The 22,342-nt window shown below is 38.0% G+C and overlaps 1 protein-coding gene across 1 annotated transcript in view; it reads right to left on the bottom strand.

Moving 5' to 3' along the window:
* Positions 1-22,342, bottom strand: part of LOC118221120 (glutamate receptor ionotropic, NMDA 2A-like) — a 118,479-nt gene that overhangs the window by 8,714 nt on the left and 87,423 nt on the right. Inside the window, exons 5-11 of the mRNA XM_035405854.1 lie at positions 17,021-17,223; positions 7,877-8,045; positions 7,637-7,790; positions 7,082-7,207; positions 6,039-6,268; positions 3,257-3,417; positions 761-948 (exon numbers count right to left, since the gene is read on the bottom strand). Of these exons, the coding sequence (XP_035261745.1) occupies positions 761-948; positions 3,257-3,417; positions 6,039-6,268; positions 7,082-7,207; positions 7,637-7,790; positions 7,877-8,045; positions 17,021-17,223 (1,231 nt within the window). The remainder of the gene's footprint in view (positions 1-760; positions 949-3,256; positions 3,418-6,038; positions 6,269-7,081; positions 7,208-7,636; positions 7,791-7,876; positions 8,046-17,020; positions 17,224-22,342) is intronic.

Below are 22,342 nucleotides of genomic sequence, written 5' to 3'. Positions count from 1 at the left end.
TCTCTGTTGCCTGCACTGATTCTTATGTGTTTCTGCCTCTGGCTCCCACACTACACATCCCGTTATGCAGATAATTAAGGCTGCATCCCAAATGGTTCTCCAGCTAACAAACCCTGAGGATGAGATGCAGTACTGTTGTGGCCACCATCTTAAGGGCCAGTACAATCCACACAAAATGACAGGAGGGCTTCATTACATTACATTAGCAGATTCTCTAATCCACTGTGATCTCTTTTCTTTGTTGTCTTTGAGTCTGCATATGTGTACAGTTCATGCTGATCTCCCACAATCATCTGCAACATAGGCTGTGACTAATAACCTCACCACCCTTTCCAAATAACCTTTCCAATAATCTAGAGTACTTGCCAGATGAATAAATTATATACCTGTAGGTTGACAGGAGTCTGCATTTCTATAAAAAGTCCAATAAACATGAACAATTCATATACTGCAGCAGTTTCATAATTTTAACTTGACAGGTTACCACAATGTACAGTGTCTTTTTGCCTTTTTAAATGAAAAAGAATCATGACAAGCTAATCACTTCATTCACTGTTTCTTAGCAAGCTAGCATGCTCAATGTGGATTCTGCTTCTCTGTCTGTTTCATTTGTCACCTTTCTTATCCCTTGATTGACATAAGAAAAATGACATTACATTTGTCCACTTGTTTGCTAGGGATATAGGAAAGAAGGACTTTGACTGAGACTGTGACCTACAAATTCCCCATCTACCCTTCTCCAAAATGAAGGAGTGTGTACCGTCTCCAATGATGGCCAGGATTGCTAAGTCGACCTGACGTTTCCAATATGAGCCTTTCTGCAGAGCAATCCCATAGCCCGTGGTGGCAAAGATGTAACCGCTCCCAATGGTCACCAGCTTACACCCCTCATCTCTCCCAGCCATGTAGTTTAGCACAGCTGCATCATAAATGAAGGCATCCAGTTTCCTGTCGAAAAAACCAGAACAATGGTTTACACTAAAATGTTTCCCAACAAGAGAGAGGGCACACAAAATGTGCTTGGATGCAGCTTTCTTTTAGACAGCAGTCTGTTTGGGCAATTAGAACTTTGCAACTATTCATTGGAAGCAGGCATCTGAGTCCTGCATCTAGGTCTAGCCTCCAGACCACTGGTCTTTTGGAATACCCTGCTGTTTTTTTGGTTTTTGATCTTCAGTCTTGGCACATCTTTGGATTACTTTGGGACAGACATGCTGTGGTTTGGTTATTTTCTTTCATTCCTTTCTTGTATGGCAGTGAACTTGTCCATGTATGCAGCATTTATTATTCTTTTAAGGTAGTTGAACCTTGTCTTTAGATGAGACGTGAATATTTGTTGTAACTTAATAAATGTATTAATTTTAATCTTTTTGTGAGTTGTACATTTTCATGAAGGTTAATACAATTTAGTGATTTAACGGATAATTGATATATTTGATAATAATAGCCAAATTAAATCAAATAAACATATTTTACATGTAGGATAAGTGAGGTGTTTTATCTACTGATGCACTTGTGTTCGGTATTCATAGTGCCAGACATTAAACAAGGGTGTTGGCTGTTAAAACTGCTGAATTTGTAAAATTAAACATATTTCACATAATCCTCACCTTGTTGACATTATGCTATATGTTTCTATAGAAGGCCATGGTAAAGCATGTCTGAAATTCTCTGTGCTTTGTGCTTGAAATGATGACACTTAACCTTTAAACCCAAAGGTTGCTTCCTAGTGTTGTAATATGAAAAGATCAGAAATGGGAAAGATGACCCCATATTATGAGGACACCTCACTGGTGTGAAGTGAATATTTTTGAATGGCAAAGGCCTGTGCAAGGACATTATCATGGAGGTTGGTACTTTCATCGCTGTTTTTTAGTCCTTTTTAGCACAAGGCCTGTCATTTGGAGGTGTGGGTTGGTGTAAATATAATATGCAGTAAAGAGTCTGAAAATTCAGCCACCAGAAAAATATCCAGATGCAAACATGTACTGACAATACCAGAGTACTTAATAGGGGGTGTGTATGAAATAAATTATTTTCTGAATTTGCAGCCATATCAATTCTGCCAAGTTTGGTTATTTGCATTTGTTACACATCAATCGCATCGATGTAGTCTCAAAGTTCATGCAGGCAAGTTAGACTGTACTGAACTGGGTAGACATACAAGGTAGATGCATGATCTTTGGGATTAATTATTTATAGCCCATGCACCCAGCACATGAACATGTCTAATGTTACTAATTATCTGAGCACCAGAGAGTCTAGGTGAGTCTAGCAATAGTTTTTTCACCAATGAAAATGGGGATATTCACTTGTATGCTGTATCATCTTACTCCCTGCTAGATATGTTGTATGTCTGCATCCGAATGTAACTATAGTTCTTAATACGTTGCTGGTGGAATTACGGGTAATATTCAATATATGTAAAAGAAGAGAGTGAACGTTGTCACAAATTTAATGATAGCCAGTAGCCATCCATAGTCCTAGCTATACGTTGCCTTATGTCTATCGTACTTTGTATTTATCATCAGTTTAAACAAATGTGAACTGTTATCCCGTTATATACGCTAGTTGCACTGTAGTTCAAAGCTGCTAGCTATGCTAAACTTCATATCTATCAGTGGCGTCACTAGGGTTGGTGACACCCGGTGCGGTCGACCGTTGGTGTCACCCGATGTTGTCGACGGGGCGGTGCTGTTGGATGTTGTCGATCGGGGGGGGGGGGGGGCGGTGGGGAGGTGGTGCTCTTGAATGCTGTTAACCGGGGTTATGACTTATTTGGCCGCGAACACTATAATAAGGGGGGGAGCAACGAACACTGGAGAAAGGTTAAATGAAAATCTTCAAAATTATTACTTTAAATATCATAGCCAATAAAATATATTTTTTTTTCTGAGTCCATTGTTTTGTCTACATTATTTCACTAAGTTGGGCTCCACAGATTTACATAATTCTGTTGTTGAGCTTAATTTGTTCTGAATAAACCTAAACAAACCTCACTACAAGTATATCTAATTGTATTACCATGTAACTAACTGTAATAAGTTGATTATATTTTTATTTTGTAGAACCATACACATCTCCTTGTTTAAAGGTTCAGATATGGACATATGCTGTTCTACTTGTCAATCCGCCTATTACAATGGGGAGAAATACCACTTTGATCTCCACCACAATATATGCTATGATGCTATGCTGTGGCATTAAATTTGTATTGCTTTCAATAGGAAAAGTGTTGGAAGATTAGAAAACCTACCCAGTTTTGAGGCTGACCAGTGCATCTTGCACCCCAGTCTGATGATATTTGACCATGTACTGATGCATGTCAGGATAATTTTTCCTGATGTTCCTTTCTGTACTTCCATTGGGAACTGTTCCAAAACGAAATGGGGGTGAATATGAATGTGGGCTCTGGAACTGTGGAGAGGAATAACAAACAATTAGAAAACAGATTTTCTGCTCCGTTTGCCACAGTCAGGTCTTGCAGGCTTCAGTAAAATAAACATCTACAATATTTAAAGCGAAGCAATAACAGGGCATGATATGTAAGGTATAGCTCAAAGCAATGATCTGAAAATGTTGCTCTTGCAGTGTCTTTGATCTTCCCCATAAAATAAAATAAAAAAACTGCATCTTTTTTTAAATTTAAATAGCATCCTTTTAGTTTTTTTTTTAAAATGTTAACCACACACACTAGTATAGATTCCATCAGCATAATAATAATAATAATAATATTAATAATAATTGATTGGGGTAAATAAATTATGAATACATTGTTTTTAAAGCACCATTTATCAGCCAAAACCACTTATATTTAGTTTATCTCTGGTGGACACTAGGATTATTTTGCTTGTTACTGGAACCACTTTGTTACACAATGAATACAATAACAAGACCAGGTTAAAGCCTAGTATATGGCTGGACCTAACACATGTGATCCGGCCGACCAATGGTGTAACTTCATCACTCACTCACTCACTCAGTCACTCACTCAGTGACAGACATTCGCGTTTGTAGGGTTGGCCCCGCTGTTGCGTTCCAGCCAATAATACTTTAAATGTGACCGTATGAAAATGAAACAAAAAAAAACAAACAAAAAAAACACACAAAAATAACAAACAGTACTTTAATACTAACTTGGCAAAGCACTGTATAATGCAATGTAAACATATAATTTTCCAAATGAACCTCAACTTACAGTATATTAAGAGGACATGGACAAAAAATAAGCCTATCAAATCTATTAAAATGGAAGTTTCTTAAACAGTCTTGCTTAAGAATGTTGTACACAGTAATGATAACTTGTTGGTGATTAGAATAATGAAAAAATGCATACAGTTCAATAGTTACTTGATTTGAAAAAACAACAGATTTTCTACATTGTAAATTGGACACATATGCTCAGTAAACAGCCACATAAGTTTACATTTCCAATGTGCATAGCATCCTGTAATAGGCTGCACACATCCATATAGAACACATGATTTCTCTTGGTCTCTATAAACATACTGCATGGAACTCAGTACATTAGAAAGGAGAGAGGACACAATTATATACCTAATAAAACACATTAAAACTCAGATGTGGTCTGTTGTAGTATCATTGGAATACCACACACGCCATAGCAAATTGTATTATGATTATTTCTATATCAAAACATAATTTCCCTTTTTAGAATTTCCAAATCAAAACCTACAAATAGCTTCATTGGATAAGCTACAGCTAGTATTATAGACATGCTCTAGTTGGTTGTTCTAACTCTCTGCATTAACGCTTTTGATAGGCTTATTATTTTAGTTTGATTCATTATGTCACATCTTCAAATTGTGCATGGCATCATCTATGCATGAGCTGAATTCTAATTATTTAGGGGTAAGGGTATGAAGTGAGAAAATGAGAGTGGAAAGAAAAATAAAATGCTAAATTAACTCCCTGAATCTCCCCAATGACATCTCTCAAACACACTTCCTTTTCTCACAATTTTTTCTACATGCAGATTCTCGCTTTAGAGATCTATGTGTCTGTCACAGTTTCACACTTTAATCACTCCAGATATTCTGCCTTTTAGGACAACTGTATTTTGCTGTTACATAACTGACTGCATGAGTACACAGTTCAAACATAAAAGCCTCTCCTCTGAGATATTTAAAACTTCGAAAGGCATTATGGCACACACATATTGTAGCCCACTGAATTTCTGGGCAAAAATGCACTGTGTATTTTTTCATATGTATTATCTTGTACATTGCACAGTTTGTTAACATTAACATGTGTATGTACATGTGACAGTATATTCAGGTTGCATCTTTATACTTGCCAGATAAAGTATACAATGCAGATGTGTGTGCTAAACCAGGTAACTCAATTAATTTCTTTCCACAGTGACTAATCCTATCCAGTACGTGGCCCAAGAGTATTCCTAATTATTTAGCTTGCCTCCGTTTAATGATAAGAATGAGTCATCTAAACATAATAAGAAATCTTAGGGGTGAACTTGAGCTATCCTTCAAGAGACTGCTTTGCACCATCAGCCTGTCAAAAAAAAGCTAAACAAGTACTTAGAATTAACCATTAGTTTTTCATTTTGTTTTGCCTTGCCTGAACAGGTGTTGACATCAGGTCAGTGATCTAATTGCTTTGCCAAGCTTTAGAGACTTCAGACAACAAGTAAACAATTACAGAAAAAAAACCTGAATAAACCCTGAATAAACCAAACAATTCCATTTTGTCACATCAGGATAAAAGGAAGATTTCCAATGTAATTTTAAGCATAGTTTTTTTTTGTTTTCTTTTAATCTTTTTAAACATTTTTTCATTTTGATTGAATCCTGTAACTGCCCCAGACAAATAATGCATCCTTGACTCTGCATTGACTCTGTTCACAGCACAAATGAGCTCCACTCAAAACCAACTAAGACATTGAACTGAATATACTTCATATTTTCCCCAACAAAATCAATGGATCTGATGTAATGCATTTTCATTGAACAAATGCATAAACATATAGGCAAACAGCCATACAAACATAAAAAACTGACCTTTTTGTCACTAAGTCCAGTGACCTGGTCAACAAACTCCTCCTGGATCATGAAGGCAGCCAAGTTGGCAGTGTAGCTGGCCAAGAAGATTACAGCAAAGAAGGCCCACACAGACACAATGAATTTACTGGTGGTCCCTCTGGGGTTCTGAACAGGCACAGAGTTATTGAAAACCAGGCCCCACAGTAGCCATATTGCTTTTCCAATTGTGAAGGAGGGTCCATGGGGGTCTGTTGAGAATTTAAACAGAAGAATTAACAATCAAAAGGTCTTAAGAAAGTGTTGTTTTTTTTTTCCTTTTTTGACACACCTATATGTTAAGTAGATAATGTACATTCATTTTCCAATTCCAGTTATACACTGTGGGCCAGACAGGTTTAGTCAGACAATTGACCACCTTGTATAAAATCTATTTTCACCGAAGTCATATCATTCAGAAATAAAAAATCAGGTCTGTAGTTCTGTATTACAAATGAAAATCAGTCCATTATGACACTGGGTACCATGCATTGTTATTATGGTCACTATATTCAAATGGTAACTGATCACTATATTCAAATTTGGTTCTAAATTTGAATATAGCTACCAGTGATAGTGTTCAGTGTGCTGCAAGCTGTACTGTATCTCTGTTATGGAATGATGATGTCACAAAAGTCAGAAAAATGTTAAGATGAGTCATGGCAGTGCAACTTTATGAATAATATTGGACTTGTAAAAAAAACTAGGAAAAAAATCAACCTTGTTTTCTGAGTAACAGTCGGTGTAGGTGTTCACATCTGAGCTATGCACATAATTTGTGAACCCAGACATTCTGCTAAAGACCTACTAAAATGTCTCACTCTGAATATTTTATCACCTTAAATTAATCTACTGATGGGGTAGAGCTTCATAGCCATGTTTCCCCAAGAGACTTTGCAGTTTGCAAACAGATGCACACAGTGTGCCACCAGCTGCAGGGTTATTGCATCTGACGCACCCCAAAGGTCTTTGAGTTTAAAGCCGCAAGGGTGCGTCGCTTAAGAATGTCACACATTCTGGCTCACCTCTGCCTTGTGCAAGGTTTCTGTTGAATCCCAGAGGGCTGACGTATTCAAAGAGGAAGACGGCTATAGCAGTCACAATAAGAAGCATCACAAACATCATCACCCACACGGAAGCGCTGAAGGGCTCTACAGAGAGGGGAGAGAATAGGGGGGGGAAAAGTCAGCAGCTAAAATCCCAGCACACTGCGTCTGCCAGCACAAGTGATTACAGACAATCTGAGGGGGATTAGGGTACTTCTACTCTGGGAAGTAAATGAGGATCTGGCATCAGGCCATTAGTGGGGTTTCATTGATAAAGCCATGTAATTATCAACCTTATGTTAATTACATTATTTGTGGATGCAATACTATCAAATATCTTGGAACAGACTATTGATATAATGCTAATGGGGCCACAAACATGTTTAACGTCACAGTGTGCTGTTCTCTGTACAAAGCTTTTGTTTGCCTTGGAGCAAGCGATCATGTATGCCATCAAGCAAAATTAAAGCTTTGTGCTTTTCCAATTGTGCTGAACACTTTTGCTCTCAAATAAATTTTCCCTTAGCTATTTACCAAGAAATGCAGATGGAGAGACGGTGCCGTTGCTTCTTGAAACCATGACACTAATGCCTGTTTCCACAAAGGGAACAGAGAAATCGATGGCCTCAGAACGTTCCTCATTGATTGTCAGCGACCCAACAGCCATGACTGCTTTCTTGTATACCACCTGTGGAAAGAGGTCAGAAAACCGTAAGTATACAGGGTACAGGCCTAAGAGATGAAGTGAACTGTAGGTTACCCAGCAGTCCTCACCTCTCCCACCAAGCCATTCCAAACATTGTTGATCTTCTTTCCGTGCTTGCCGTTGGTCACCAGGTACAGGTCATAGGTAAACTTCACATTCCTGGCGATCTTCTTCAGGATATCAATGCAGAAGCCTTTGCAACATTTTTTGATGTACGTTCCCTCTGCAGTGGAATTGCTGACAAATACAAAGTATGATTTTCAGGCTGGTGTCTAATGTCAGCATTTTAATTAGATGAACAAAACTGTCATGTAAAACTAGTCACACTGAGTTTCACTGACCACGCTGTAACAAACTGTTAAGCAAATCTCTGAATATTTGCATATACAGTTAAATGCAAAATTATTGGAAGAGTGACATGATTGATACCGTTTTTTTGCTCTGACTCCAGGACATTGGATTTTAAATAAAACAATAGATATGAGGTTACATTGCAGACTGTCAGCTTTAATTTGAAGCACATCCATATTGGGTGTTCTGCATACAAATTACAGTCTTTTTTATTCAGTCTTCCCATTTTACGGGAGAAAAACCAATTGGACATTCGCCTGCCCAGCTGTTTCTTAGCCACATGCGTGTCACTGCATAAGTAGTTCATGCACAAGAAAGTTGACAACATATCTAGAATTGAGGATGAATTCTGAAGTGGACAGAAACATCTTATCTGCTCATTTCCAACCAAATGCCTCAAAATTCATTGGACAGCACTTCACCTTGCAGCAGAACAATGATCCAAACCATACTGTAAATGCAATCAAGGAGTTTTTCAAAAAGTGGAATGTTCTTGACTGGCCAAGTGAATTAACTGTCTTGAATCCAACTGAACAAGGATTTCACTTGCTGAATATGAGACGGAAGGCAAAACACCCTGGAAACACACAGAAACTGAAGATGGCTGCAGTACAGGCCTGGCAGAGCATCATCAGCGAAGATACTCAGATTAATTTTACCATGCAGTATTCATGGCTTTAACATCATAAAACAGCTAGCTGCCAAACTGATGACTTAAAACGCTAGTTTCGTTTCTGTCAGCCAGCACCAGCAGTCATACTTCTGACTATCATTTAGCTTAGCTAATCGACTGCTTTTAGTTATAGGGTGTAATTGTAAATTTTAAAAAAGTCAACAATATGTTGTGCTGTCGGATGTCAATTATTCACCGCATTTTAGGCGGCATATGAAGGTAAAATACACCAATGGATTAGCTAACATTAGTTCTGATTAACGTTACAGTCATTCATCACATGAAAATAAATAAATACAGCGTTTGCTAGCCAGGTCTGGTAGTAAATTAGCTTATGTATGAATTAAAACACATTAAATAGCCTATGTAACATGTATAATAAGTTAATACAACGATGCATTGTATTGGGTGATGCGCAGACAACTTCAGACACCAATGCCGTCTGTTATGAATTTAGTCTAGGCCTAATGTTACCCAGCTACATGTAGTTAGTTCAGCGATCTTATCCTTTATATGCCATATCCCTGGTTCATGTCCCCTGCTCGCATGGAAGGTATCAGTAGCCTAATAAAAGACCTTAAGGTTCTCTCCATTAAGAAAACGGACTGTGGATCAGGTCAGCGTTTCCCCTACATTGACTCATCTGTGGGGAACTGCTGCAACATTAAAAAGTCAGTCAATAACAGGATTTATTTATCAAAGGCACATTTGGAGACAGTACAGTTCAATCATTACAGATGAACGATTGCAAAAATCCATGACGAGGTAATGGGATGTAACTTTTCAGTAGTTGTGTCAATGCAGGAAAACACTGCGTTCAATAAAGGTTGGAATTCAGAAGTCTCTTTTTTAAGTTCACATTGGGCAATGACCCAGACCACAACAAAATAATTTCTCCGGTTTCTCCAAACCAGTCATCTTTCGACATCTGACATTTGTGACGGGCCTAATAATATTACACCTACAGCCATATCTAACATTGTGAGATTCAAAGAGAATGTGCTTAATATGAATGAAAAGTCAAAAACAAGATGTCATGCTCTGGCTAGCTGGCTCAACATGAATAAATTAAAACAGAATTTTTTTTATATATTACTAGCCTATGTGGCAAAAATTAGTTTTGATCAGAAACATGTAATGTTGGCTCATCTCATTCTTATCCCACTAATCCTATTTCATCCAGCTTCTGTTATGTGTGTCATAATAAAACTATAAACGGCATACATGTATTGTGTTATTGTGAGTTGGCATATTATGACCAGTATATGACCGAATTTCACCTTCAGCAAAGTGTGATGATTCCAATTGCCCATATGTGCAACATGTTACATGACCTCCAAACCTTTGGGAAACACTGGATCAGGCAAACAGCCTAAATTTTATGAAAAGAAAAAGTCAGGTAATTTGTCAGCAATCAGGAGGGAGGTAAAATGTTTGAGAGGCAAGTTATATGGGTCACATCCACCGAAAATGTCAATTTTTAGTTTATATCTTTGTTCAGAAGTTTGCTCACCATTGTCTGCTGTCAACACCAGTAAGCAGTCACAATTAGGTCATCAATTAGGTCATTAGGGCGACATAGCTCAGGAGGTAAGAGTGGTTGACTGGCAGTCGGAGGGTTGCCGGTTTGCTCCCCTGCCCTGGGCGTGTCGAAGTGTCCCTGAGCAAGACACCTAACCCCTAATTTCTCTGGTGAATGAGAGGCATCAATTGTAAAGCGCTTTGGATACAAGCGCTATATAAATGCAGTCCATTTACCATTTACCAAGGTGGTGGCCTCAGCCATTTGGTTACGTGACTGAAATCCATTAATACTAGTTCTATGCACATGCTTATTAACCAATCAGAATCGAATATTCATTCAAGCATGTAGACATAAATGACTGAGCCATACATGCACACCACGCATATAAACAATGGTGGAGATGGAATTGCAATTAGTGAATGTTTATTGATTTCAAGGAAGCGAAAAAAGGAAAGTGTGCTTACAAAGATTGCAAAAACCAGATCACAGTAATTCAGCCTGCAGGCTCTTTTAGGTACTTCTTAGCAAACTGTAACCTGTCCATCCCGTTCTGCAGCGAACTAGTAGTTTGCATCTTGCAGTGTAGCCTCTGTTGTTCTGTTTGACAAGTGTTTTGCTGACAGTATTCATTGACACATCCACACTAGCATCCTGAAGAGTGCTTCTCATATGTTGGACAGGTGTTTGGGGGGTTTTCTTCATTAGTCTTTAGTCTTCATTATTGTGTTCAATTGCTTCCTTTGTCCCGGTATTTAGCTTACTGTAATTCTGCTTTAATCCACTGAACCCAAACTGACTTAAACCCACCCCTACTCCTGATGGGAGAAAGCTGCTGTGTCTGGCTGCTACAGACTCTTGGTCATCGGCAGTTAATGACATGGCAAAAGCTCAAACTGGTGAGTGAGCCACTATGGAGGCCTGATACTACTTTTATGAAGTGCTTCTGCCCAGTGCATACATAATTGATTTAAAAGTATTACATGCTTCCCCAATACAGCTACATAAAAAATGTCCTGCTACTTTGTACCAGCCTGACAAGAAGCAATCACTCAAAGTTCTTATGAGAATGTCTTCAGGCATTGGACATTTGTACAGGTTTTTAGTGTACTTTGTGCATTAATGCATGATTTTCCTATTCATAACTCAGTTCCACAGGCAATGGCATTTCAATGTGCTCTTACACAGGGCAGATAATTCTTATTGTTATATAAATTCATCCAATCATAGCTACCTATGAAATCATCAAGTGTTTCATTTAAACACTATCCAAATTATTGTAGTTACTTGAAGAACAAAAGACTGCATAAATCACTATGAGAGTACATAAGCCCAAAAACTGTTGTAATCCCAAATGCTATAACATTTGGTTCCAAAATTCATTAAATCATCAAAGTAAACGCTCTTCAAAGATACATTTAACTTCATTCACTAAAAAAAGATCATGTTCCATTTAAAAGCTTCTTCTAAAAGTTCTGTTGGAGGGAGGAAATATCTGCTTTGAACAATTTCTTAATTACAATGAATAAATGGCTTGCCTCCAGTCTATCTGTTTCTCTGTCTGAAGCCAACCAGTGTCAAAAACGGCTGCTGGCTTGAGATTTCAAACGCCTCATAAAGACAGCAACCAATCTGCACAGCCTTAATTGCACATGCTCTTATGTCTCCCCAAGTGAAAAAGAACATCACTCTATTTACAGGGAAATAAAGTTTCTTATTTTATTAAAGGTTGCCAAAATCCTGGCATGTGTCTGCATCACAGGCCTTAGTTGGTACGGCATACAATGCATCATACATGCAATGTGCCTCATGCCAGCAGCACCTAACTTCTATGCCAGTATGTCTCACATAGCTTTATTTATTCCTTAATCAGACTTGTCCCAGAGTTTCATCTGGTCTCAATCCGTGGAACAATCTCAAGAACGCAACCACAAAACATTTGCCCAAATCTGCTTTTCAACCCCATTGAAGAATTAGGGAAAGAGGCCAATTCAAAACCTTTATCAATACGTAACTAATTACAGATTTATAAACTCAATTATTGGCACAGAAATCTGAAAATATCCTTTTTTTGAAACGTATTAATAAGCTTTCAGACATAAGATAAAGCCTAATTTTAAACATTTCTCTTAGAATGCTAAGATCTCTCTCACACCATTTACACATCGAAATGTGCAAAATTCTTTATTAAGAAAGTGTCCCCTTTCAGTGTCTGTGTATTCGAAAGAAAACAGAGTGCAAAATGTACAGTTGACAAACCATCTGTGAATTGCAGGTTGTTGAAGAGTTTATATAAGAATCAACTTGTGGGAAGCCAAGATTTCTAAATCTATTTGAAAAACAGTTTAAAACTGCATGGAGACCAAACATCAATTTATTCCTGAGCACACAGAGGCTTTCCCATCTGTGTTGGAACACAGCAGTTGGCAAAAGGCTATATTGCAACTTATAACAGTCCTTTAAAATTAAAACTGTAGAAGCAAAGGAATTTAATCCCAGACAGCAAGTGAAAATAGTATGAATGCTCTCAATGGCTGCGTTTACATGGACCCTCATATTCCTTGACTCCTCAGATTAACAACCCAATCAGAATAAAAATGTGTCATGTAACCACCTCAGCTGGAACAGACGATACCATTCTAATTGAAATTTAATTCAGTTTGAAAGGGATGGTGTAAACCTTTTGATAATCCGATCAATAGGAAATATTAGTCATGTAAATGCTAAACCAACTACTTTCTTTGCATGGAATAAATATTCTGATCTTGTTTTCAGATGACTCACACTTGGGGATGCATGGCCGCCTTGCTTGTAAGCCTACAGTATGGTAGCGACTCTATAAGGACCACTTTCGCTCTATTTCGCTATCTTGCTAAGTAGCTATCGCAGCAAAACTGCTCTTGCACTTGCCTTCTCCTGTTCAATGATTGCAGAGGAACTATATTCTACTGACACTAATATGTAAGAACTGTATCAACATAAATATTACACATATTTGGAGATAAGCCGATTTATACTGGAAAGGTGTACTGTGTATTCGAACAAGAGATCAGTCAGCACATGTCAAAAAAAGTTATTGCAAGAGCTTGGGTTTCTGCACATTTCAAAAGTTTTGTTCTGATTGCATTCTTGGGGCATGTAAATGCATACCTTATTCAGATCACTTTATTCAGCATGCATGTAAACAGTTCATTTGGAATCTTCATTCAGAATGAATGTATTCGGAATGATGAAATTTTCTGCATGAAAACGCAGCTATTGAGAAACTGAAAATATTTGCAGTTGAGATATGAGCCAATCATCCAGTCTTGAAGGAATATAATTATAAGTTTGTATGACTTGTTTTTATTACATACATTTTCTGCATTTAATAAGCAGTTTAAATAAATTGTCTCAAAAGTGATACAATAAAAAAATTCAAATGGTTACATCTCAAAGGGAAACCACTGTGTTTGTTGATTTCATAATGAAAATCCACATTTTACCTGCCTGAAACAGGGTGGAGTTTGTTTCTACCCAGAATATAAACTTCTGTTTTTGTTCTAAAAAGTGAGAGGGATGCTCAATTACCTGCCACAACAAAATCCTGGTTAAAATCTGTTCCCTTGCAGTGTTTCTCTGTGGGGCAGTAGATGGATCGTTCTGATGCTGTCTTTTTTCTTTCCAACACCAACTGATGCTTCGTCCATAACTCTAGATTCTGGACTATTAAGCCATATGTCTGCACTATATACAACATACATATTTAAATCCTCGGTGAAGCGACACTGTTCCTCAAAATTTGTCTTTAACTGTCATTCACGATTAAATATCAGGGTTTTCTTTTCACGAAAGCCATACTTGCCAAAGAGTAATTGTAATAATAAAAATAAAAACTGAAACTACAGTCAGTGGCCACTAGTACTGGGTAGGACCTAACTTAGTCTTCAGGACAGCCTGAATTGTGACATGGTGCATTATCCTGCTGGAAGTATCCATTTAAAAAAGGGTACACTGTGGCCATAAAGGGATGCACATGGTCAGAAAAAGTGTTTAGGTGTGCTGTGGCATTCAAATGTAGCTCAGTTGATATTAAGGGGGCTAATGTGTGCCAAAAAATCATTCCTCACACCTTTACACTACCACCAGTTGCCGGCACCATTGATACAAGGATTCTTGCTGTTGGCGGAAAATTATGACCGACACATCTGCACTGAGATTCGTCAGACCAGGCAACATTTTTCTATTTTTCAAACATCCTGGTTTAGTGATGATGTACCCACTGTAGCTTCACCGTGTGAAATTCCCAGGAGGGCAGCTGTTTCTGAGATGCTGGAACCACCATATCTGGCGCCAACAAACATAACATGGTCAAAGTTGCTTAGATCACATGCCTTCCCCATTTCACTGCAAAAACAACTAAAACTTCACCATGTCTGCATGCTTTATATATTGAGCTGCAGCTGCAGATTTGCCGATTGGAGGAGCAGGCTATTTGCATTAACGAGCAGGTGTACCAAATAAAGTACTCAAATGGATATTAGCATTGATTACTCAAATGGATATTAGCATTACTTAAATATGTTTGTGAAGTATGTGATTTGAAGAGAGCTGGGTATCAAGATTGATGGCAGTTAGTTAAAAGCCAGCTACATGTTGTTTGAAATACAGTAGACATATGTACTTCTGTGCTGTTACACCTTGATGGAGAGCCGGCTGATGTTAATTAGATATTATTGTTAGCCAGATGTTAAAATTTAACACTAGAAGAATCTATCTATACACTATTAGTCTATGTTTTTTATTTATTGATACAGTGATGTGTAGTAAACCATAGAGATTCCTTCAAACTGGATGGCTGCATTTATGTTATTGACAACAATGAGATAACGTTGTCCAGTTCCTAGAAAGTTCAAGTTAATTAGAGAGCTATTGCTCCATGTGACTGCTCAGGCGAATGGCAAGATGTCCAGTCATGGAGTTCTCTAATGGTCTTTCTGAACACTACCCAGTCTCAGTAGGATGAAGCAAAACTTCTCCCTGCAATTTCATGTCATACTACACTGACAGGATTACCCTCAGGCCAAGGGACTAGCTATATGTATTCTTACGTAATCAAATCATCTACTCCAGCATTCTGCATGGTGTAATCCTATATAGTGCACAGATATTTCTAGAATACATCATCATCAAAAGCTCCAATCCCAGTAATTGTGAAATCATTTTGTTTCCAAATTCCCAACCATGCCAATCTAACACTCAAAGGACATATATATGTACGTACATAGGTACGTACATACATACATACATACATACATGTACTGTATTATAGATAGAAGTCCCTATTATAATCATTCAAATAAAACAATTTGAGCATATTATTAACAAATGTGTTAACCTCTTCAGCAGTAAAGAATCATATATGTGTTCACTTAAGTATATGAGATTCATTTGACCTCAATTTTTGAAAAACAGTGACAGCCAAACTCTGCACCTCCCACAAAAGAACGTTTTGTGAGAAACATCTCATTAATATATATCCATATCTTCATCTTCTAGTATTATAGCATGCCAGGACACAAAGCGCAGGGCTCTTAAAAAGAATAAAAAACTGTCATTTGATTGGCTATGATTGAATTCACCTGAAACACACCCACCACTAAATTATTCAGGCTACTCCAGCTCCGTTCCGATCTGTGCTGCATACGTTAAGCCCTTGATAACGTTTGGATGCACATGCCTTATGAGTCCAGATTTCAACAATTTATCAGCAGTACCTAGATCAGTGGTCTCCAACCCTGGTCCTGGAGAGCTACAGGGTCTGCTGGTTTTCATGATGACTCTGCACTTTATGAATCAATTAGAGCAGTTGATTACACAGTTAACGCAACTCACCTGGTGTCTTGGGTCTCAACTGGGTGCTGATTCTACGGTGAAAACAAAAACCAGCAGACCCTGTAGCTCTCCAGGACCAGAGTTGGAGACCACTGACCTAGATATTGAATTCAAATGTAACTTACTTCTCTAACACTTTACTTTTGAGTTTAGTTAGAAAGTTGGACAAACAGTCTCCAGATATTTTTTTTCCCCAAAGGCAGAGAAATCATTTGTCCTACGAAATTATTATTTTTTTCATGGAGGTTCCAGTCATGCTCCACTTCTTGCCAATGTCTCAGCACACTTCATTAAGCACACTTCAGCAGTCCCTATCTGAGCATGCAAAATGAATTGTTGAGCAGGAATTGTGATGTTGGAGTAATGGAATGGGAAATACCAGCCCATGTGTAAGAGAACAAGTGTGCCAGCGCATCGCAGGGCTGCCAATCAGAGAAACATCCCACTTAATCAAAAGGCCTCCAGCTTTCTCCTCTAATGGTCACTCGATAAAATCATGTAAGAGCTGGTTGTTCTTCTCTCCGCTTTACACTTCCCAGTGCCAATAATAGATTGTAAAACCCACTGCCTTAAGTAAGTGACCTGTGAGTTATTAGATGGGATGAATTTTACATGAAATGTTCTTCTTTCTGGTTGTTTCATGTTATGGAAATTTGTAGCACAGAAAACTTCCAAAGGGCTAGCTTGGGAATGTGAAGCACAAAACTGCTGAATGCAGCACCAAAATAGTCAAGAGGGAGCAACCCTAAAATAGGTGTTTAAAAGAGCACAGTGAGGGGAGGGTGGACTCACTCTTTGATGTGTTTGCGGCAGGGGACAGAGTTCCTCATGCAAGTGCCTGTTAGGCGCTCCACATTCTCCACAATGACAAAGGGTTTCTCCTCCAGAGTCACGATGCTCAGGTGGTTGTCGTCTGTCTCCGCATCACCAAAGGAGTTGAAGCGGGGCCAGACAGGGTACTTCAAGGTCAAGGACTTGTTCTCCCATTTGCCCATCTGAAACACAAATCACAACAGCACTCAATCAGCCTGCTTGTTCACCAGGCATGATGTTCGGAGAACATCAGGACCAGAGGGTGATAAAGCCAGGCTGTGTATCAAACCATCATGCATCCCCCTACACTCCAGGTAGCATTTCCTTGACATGCCCTGGTATGGCCCTCTGTTATTCAATATAATGCAAGGAGCCTTTCAACTAGTTATTTTTTAAATCTGTGTATGCCCTGATATAAGAATGAGAGGAATGTAATTTAATACTGATAGATATCAAATTAACAGTAAAGATCAAATATTTACATCTGTGGTTGAGACAAAATGTCAGAGGCATCATATAGTCTGTATATATCAGGTCTTGAACTACTGTCGATTTACTGTTTTCCGTGCTTGAGGATCTAAGAGAATGCACTGTGGTAACTAAAGAGTAAAATATCACCATGGCTTATATGTTCATATTTTCTTGTGGAAAATGGTCAAATCCTATTTTCATCCACAGCAGAATCATCAGTGTGATTGAGTTTTTGTCATTACATGATCAAACAGATTCCTGCAGAAGGCTGTAAAACATTGTTTTAGTGCCCACTGTGTGTGACGTGTTTTAATATTCAAGGGAGAAAGATTTCACAAATATATCGTACTTCCACAATTTCTGAGAAGAAGCCTAACAGACAGATGAATATTCAGCATGCTGGGTAAAGGCACCAGTGAATGGCGACTTGTGAAATGCTGCAGCTCAAGTGGTACTAACCTGCATCAAATGCAATGGAGGTTAATGTCAGTTATACCGTCAGCCTCCGATGGGACTAAAAAAAAGTTGTGCTGTATGCAAACATTCTGCACTGAGGGGTATAAGTCCCTCTGAAATAGTTTCTACAGTGTAGGTGAACACAATAGCAACCCAACCCAACACACGGATATCCAGGGTGACCTGCTCTCAAAATTATAAATAGTGCTGCGCCTTCTGCTATGAGGCCACCATCTTATACACTGCAGAAGCATGTGATTCTTGTCCAAAGCTAGAAATACACAACCCAAATTAATTCTCAGCCACTTTCAACCTAGTTTTTACTTCTACAAATGTCCTTGTACGCAAATGTTTATGCGTCATTACTGAAATACTGACAAGCCATACAGCGGCAGTAGCAAATCAGCCTTCCAGCAAATGGCAAGACAGCACTAAAGGCTTAGCTAAATTACTGCATTTGCTATATATAGACAGCAAATGGCAGCAAATGTCATCAACAGAGGACATACAACAAATGTCAATAACAGGTTTATTACCACCAAAAACATTACTGCATTATACAGACTGTGAAAATATCTGCAATCACTATCAGTTCGGCTTTTATTCAAGTTTGTAAGTAAGATGAACAAATGGCATACTGCATTTTAAAAAATCCAACCACTGCTTAATAGACTCTCTACATGTTAAACAAAAGTGTGTGGGCACGGTGATATGCTATAACGAGTACAGGTACAGTGAAGAAACCTTAGACTGCAAAGTTAAACTATTTATAAGACTTTCAAGTGCTCCTGCCTTTAAAAGAGTTTATTACATAAAGTGGTGGTCAAAAATTATTTCAGCCTCTGAATGTAATATATTTCAGTGATCATCCTCAGGTAGGTATTTATTTTAACATTGGGAGCAACACTTCTGATCATTATCTTGAGCTACCAATACCCCTGCCACCCCAACATGAGCACACACACATGCACTCACATATAGTACGATACTCCACATGCAGGGTTCCAACAAAGATGGTCTATGGTCGACGGGGGTGGGGGGGGGGGGGGGAGTGTACCCCTCGCTCCCAGCTAAATCTAAATCATTATATGGTACAGGGAAAAGTTTTGGAAATTGTGATTTCTTCCTTTACATAGAGATGTTCATGTGTGAAGCAGCAGTGAGCAGGAGGAAGCGCAGTTGGTCCTACTGTATATAGAGGGCCATGTTCCTCTTTAGTGCTCTGATGAAGTGGGGAAATTTCACCATGTTCTCTCACTGGTACAAGGCTAGTTGTACAGTGACCTGTAAATAATTAATGTTGGTTGAGAGAATAATGGCATCGTCACCTCCCCTAGATGACACCACAGAGAAACCTACAGCCAGCAGTCAAGCAGCCTAGGAGGAAATGTGGACTTTAGACAATAAATACTTAATGTAATAACTCACATTTCTTTAACTTCTGATAACACCACCCCCTGCCCCATTTTTCTCTCAGTTTCTCTTCCTCTCGCACATGCATGTCATTATTTCCTTTGAAGGATGCAAAAGCTGACTTTACACAAAGCGGTGCCTCTGAAGCTGGTCTTTGAATGCCCTTGAAAACCTTACACACAAAGTCGCAAGTTCTTTCAGATGGATGTGTGAAATTCTCCACTGAAGGATTTATAACCCCTTTCCAAAGGCACCTCTCAAAGATATGTTGTTGTTATTTACAGAACATTCAGAGTGAAAATAATATGCATAATTTTTCTCAATGTAAAGCAAATCCCAACATGTTCAAATGTTAAAATGTCCAGGTCAGAATTTAAACAAACAAGTCAGTTTTAAAATCATGTTTTGCTGATTTAGTCCCAACCTAGTTCTGCAGCATTCATTGAATTCATTCTCAACAGAATGGCAGGGTGTTCTATAGCATTTAAGAACAAATCAATTTAAAAAGACAAAACCATTCTAAAGCAGATGGAACATGTAGATTAGCACTGACAGAGATTCAATTACGATCAAGAACACCAATCAACAAAACAGAATTCGAAAGTACTTTTTTGATTATTTTTGTTTTTGCACGCAGTGCTACAAATTGTAAATTAAACCATATGAATTCTGAAATATTAAAAAATACAAAAAGGTTCATTTTGTTTTGTGTTTGCAAGTGATTCAGATCATATAGCAGAATGTTAGAATTAACATCATGATCTTGTGCGTGTGATTGTAATGTCCAATGGGATGTGATGTATGCTGCTATGGGCTGATATTTTGACATTTCATTTATGGCAACATTTTAAATTCCCATGGACTTTCACATTTTTTTTGAAAATTTGCATTCAGAAACTAGTAATTCCATATGTGACCAAACATACTTTGGATACATGTTACAAAATAATATTTTAAAATCTTTTTATGGCCCCCCTCTGAGTTACAAAATGAGGTATCATTTTATAGGATTGAGTAAATATCTCTGGAGATATGAATATAGTGCTGTTGCAAAACACAATTCTGAGAAAACTAGCATTAAAGATTTTGGGCCCTATTTTCACATTCAAGGCACAATTTGCAAATGCTAGCGGTAATTCAAAACGCTGTCAAATTAGGGCATGTCCAACTCAGTTTCAGTAATTTCATGACTCCAGGCGTTAGTGCAACTGCAGCCCAGCTGTAAAACAGGCTAGTTCAATAAGAATAAATGAACTGTTGCTCTGGTGGGGGATTGGCTTCATTATTGCCAATCAGATCACCTCCAGTCGGCCTCCCCATTGTGCTGTTGCCGTGACTGTTTCAAATTGGCAGGCATCACGTTTGTGAACAGGTTGTGACAGGAAAGAAAACAGCACATTTCGTTTGAATTTGACATAGCCTTTTTTGTTTCTCTGCTGACAATTTCTGTTTAATACCACTATTTAAAATAAACAAAACTATTGCACCACTTTAACTAAGTTTCATTCATTTCAGACACATTTTTATAAGCTGAATGTACACTTACTAGGGAAACAGCTTGGCAGCCTAGCAGTCCCTGCTTTCTTGTGTACTCTGTACATCTGCCCTTGTAATCCCCATCACAATTGTTACATGCAACTCTGCCACTGTCAATATGAAAGTCCTGTCATATGTTCTCTGTGAGGTCCATGTCACATCCAAGATGTGTAGTTGAATTTGGACTGCATAACTGAACATAGGTTGCATGGCAAGGATTCAAATTATAATAAAATATTTCTTGAATACGTCTGTGTTATGTCTTCATGCATTTGTATGTGTGGCACATTCATATTGTCAACCAAATAGTACAGTGCGTCAGAGTTTGAGTAAAAGCCTGGTCTGCGCTTAAATGCAAACACATTATTCAAGACCAAACTTTTATGGTGCCAAATGCCTCGACAGACGCACCCTCCCTTGCACTGCCCAGCCTGTGTTCACACAAATGGTTTTACTGTAGACCATAATACCATAACTGGTGCATATTCAGTCTGCATCAGATGAAACAAGTAATTCCACTTTGAGGTGCATTTGTATTTTCATTGTCAATAGGGCCATTTGTTGGGAATTTTTCCCTTTCTCATCATTAAAATACACCCTCAAATCAAGAACTATTATATAAAAGTGTTATATTTTAGTCCCTAACCCAGTGCTTACTATAATTCTGATTAGGTTTGGTTAAGAGAGTCTTCCAGCCATAAATTTGTAAAGATATGAAAAAGGCATCTCAAGTTTAACCTCTAATTTTGCTTTGAATGCTTATAATTCCTTTTCATTCTTGTACTTCCCTGATTATTTTGCATTGATTTCCTGAAGAAGATTCTACATGAATCTGTAAGATTTATCGATAAGTAAATGATTATACATAATTTGTATATTGATTTACTCACATGACACACAAATTTTGGATCAGATCCTTCGCTGCTACCAGAAATTATGTTTTACATGTTTTAAACATATAAGGTACATTAGTACTGTATAATAATTGTGTATAGTGCAGTACCTGAGCAAGCAGTAACTGAAATGACCTCATACCATAAATTTAGTTATGGTAGAGCACAACAATTTTTTTGTTGTTTAATTAAAATCAATTTCAATTTTCTTTTGAATAATTCTTTTGAATAATTAAAAATCATACGATGCTTACATTAAGCATTTGAATTTAAAGTTTCTGCTTAACACATACTCTGGTTACCGGAGTCAACACATGATTTCTCTTTATACTAATTTCTTTTGTGTCAGACACTGTTATTGATATGTGAAAATCCTTAGAATTCAGTTTCATTGTACGGCACTGCACATGAGTCAAGTGCTTAATTGCACTGCTTTCCTCACAATTAGACTTGTGAAGTGCGGTAATACCACCAATTTACATATTTGCAAACCCATCAGCTTTGTTACATCTGTGCCTTTTAACAAAGATAA

The sequence above is a fragment of the Anguilla anguilla genome, chromosome 2 (genome assembly GCF_013347855.1).
Source record: "Anguilla anguilla isolate fAngAng1 chromosome 2, fAngAng1.pri, whole genome shotgun sequence".
Taxonomy (NCBI): Eukaryota; Metazoa; Chordata; class Actinopteri; order Anguilliformes; family Anguillidae; genus Anguilla; species Anguilla anguilla.
The sequence above is the reverse complement of the archived record's forward strand: the minus strand, read 5'-3'. Positions and strand labels throughout refer to the sequence as shown.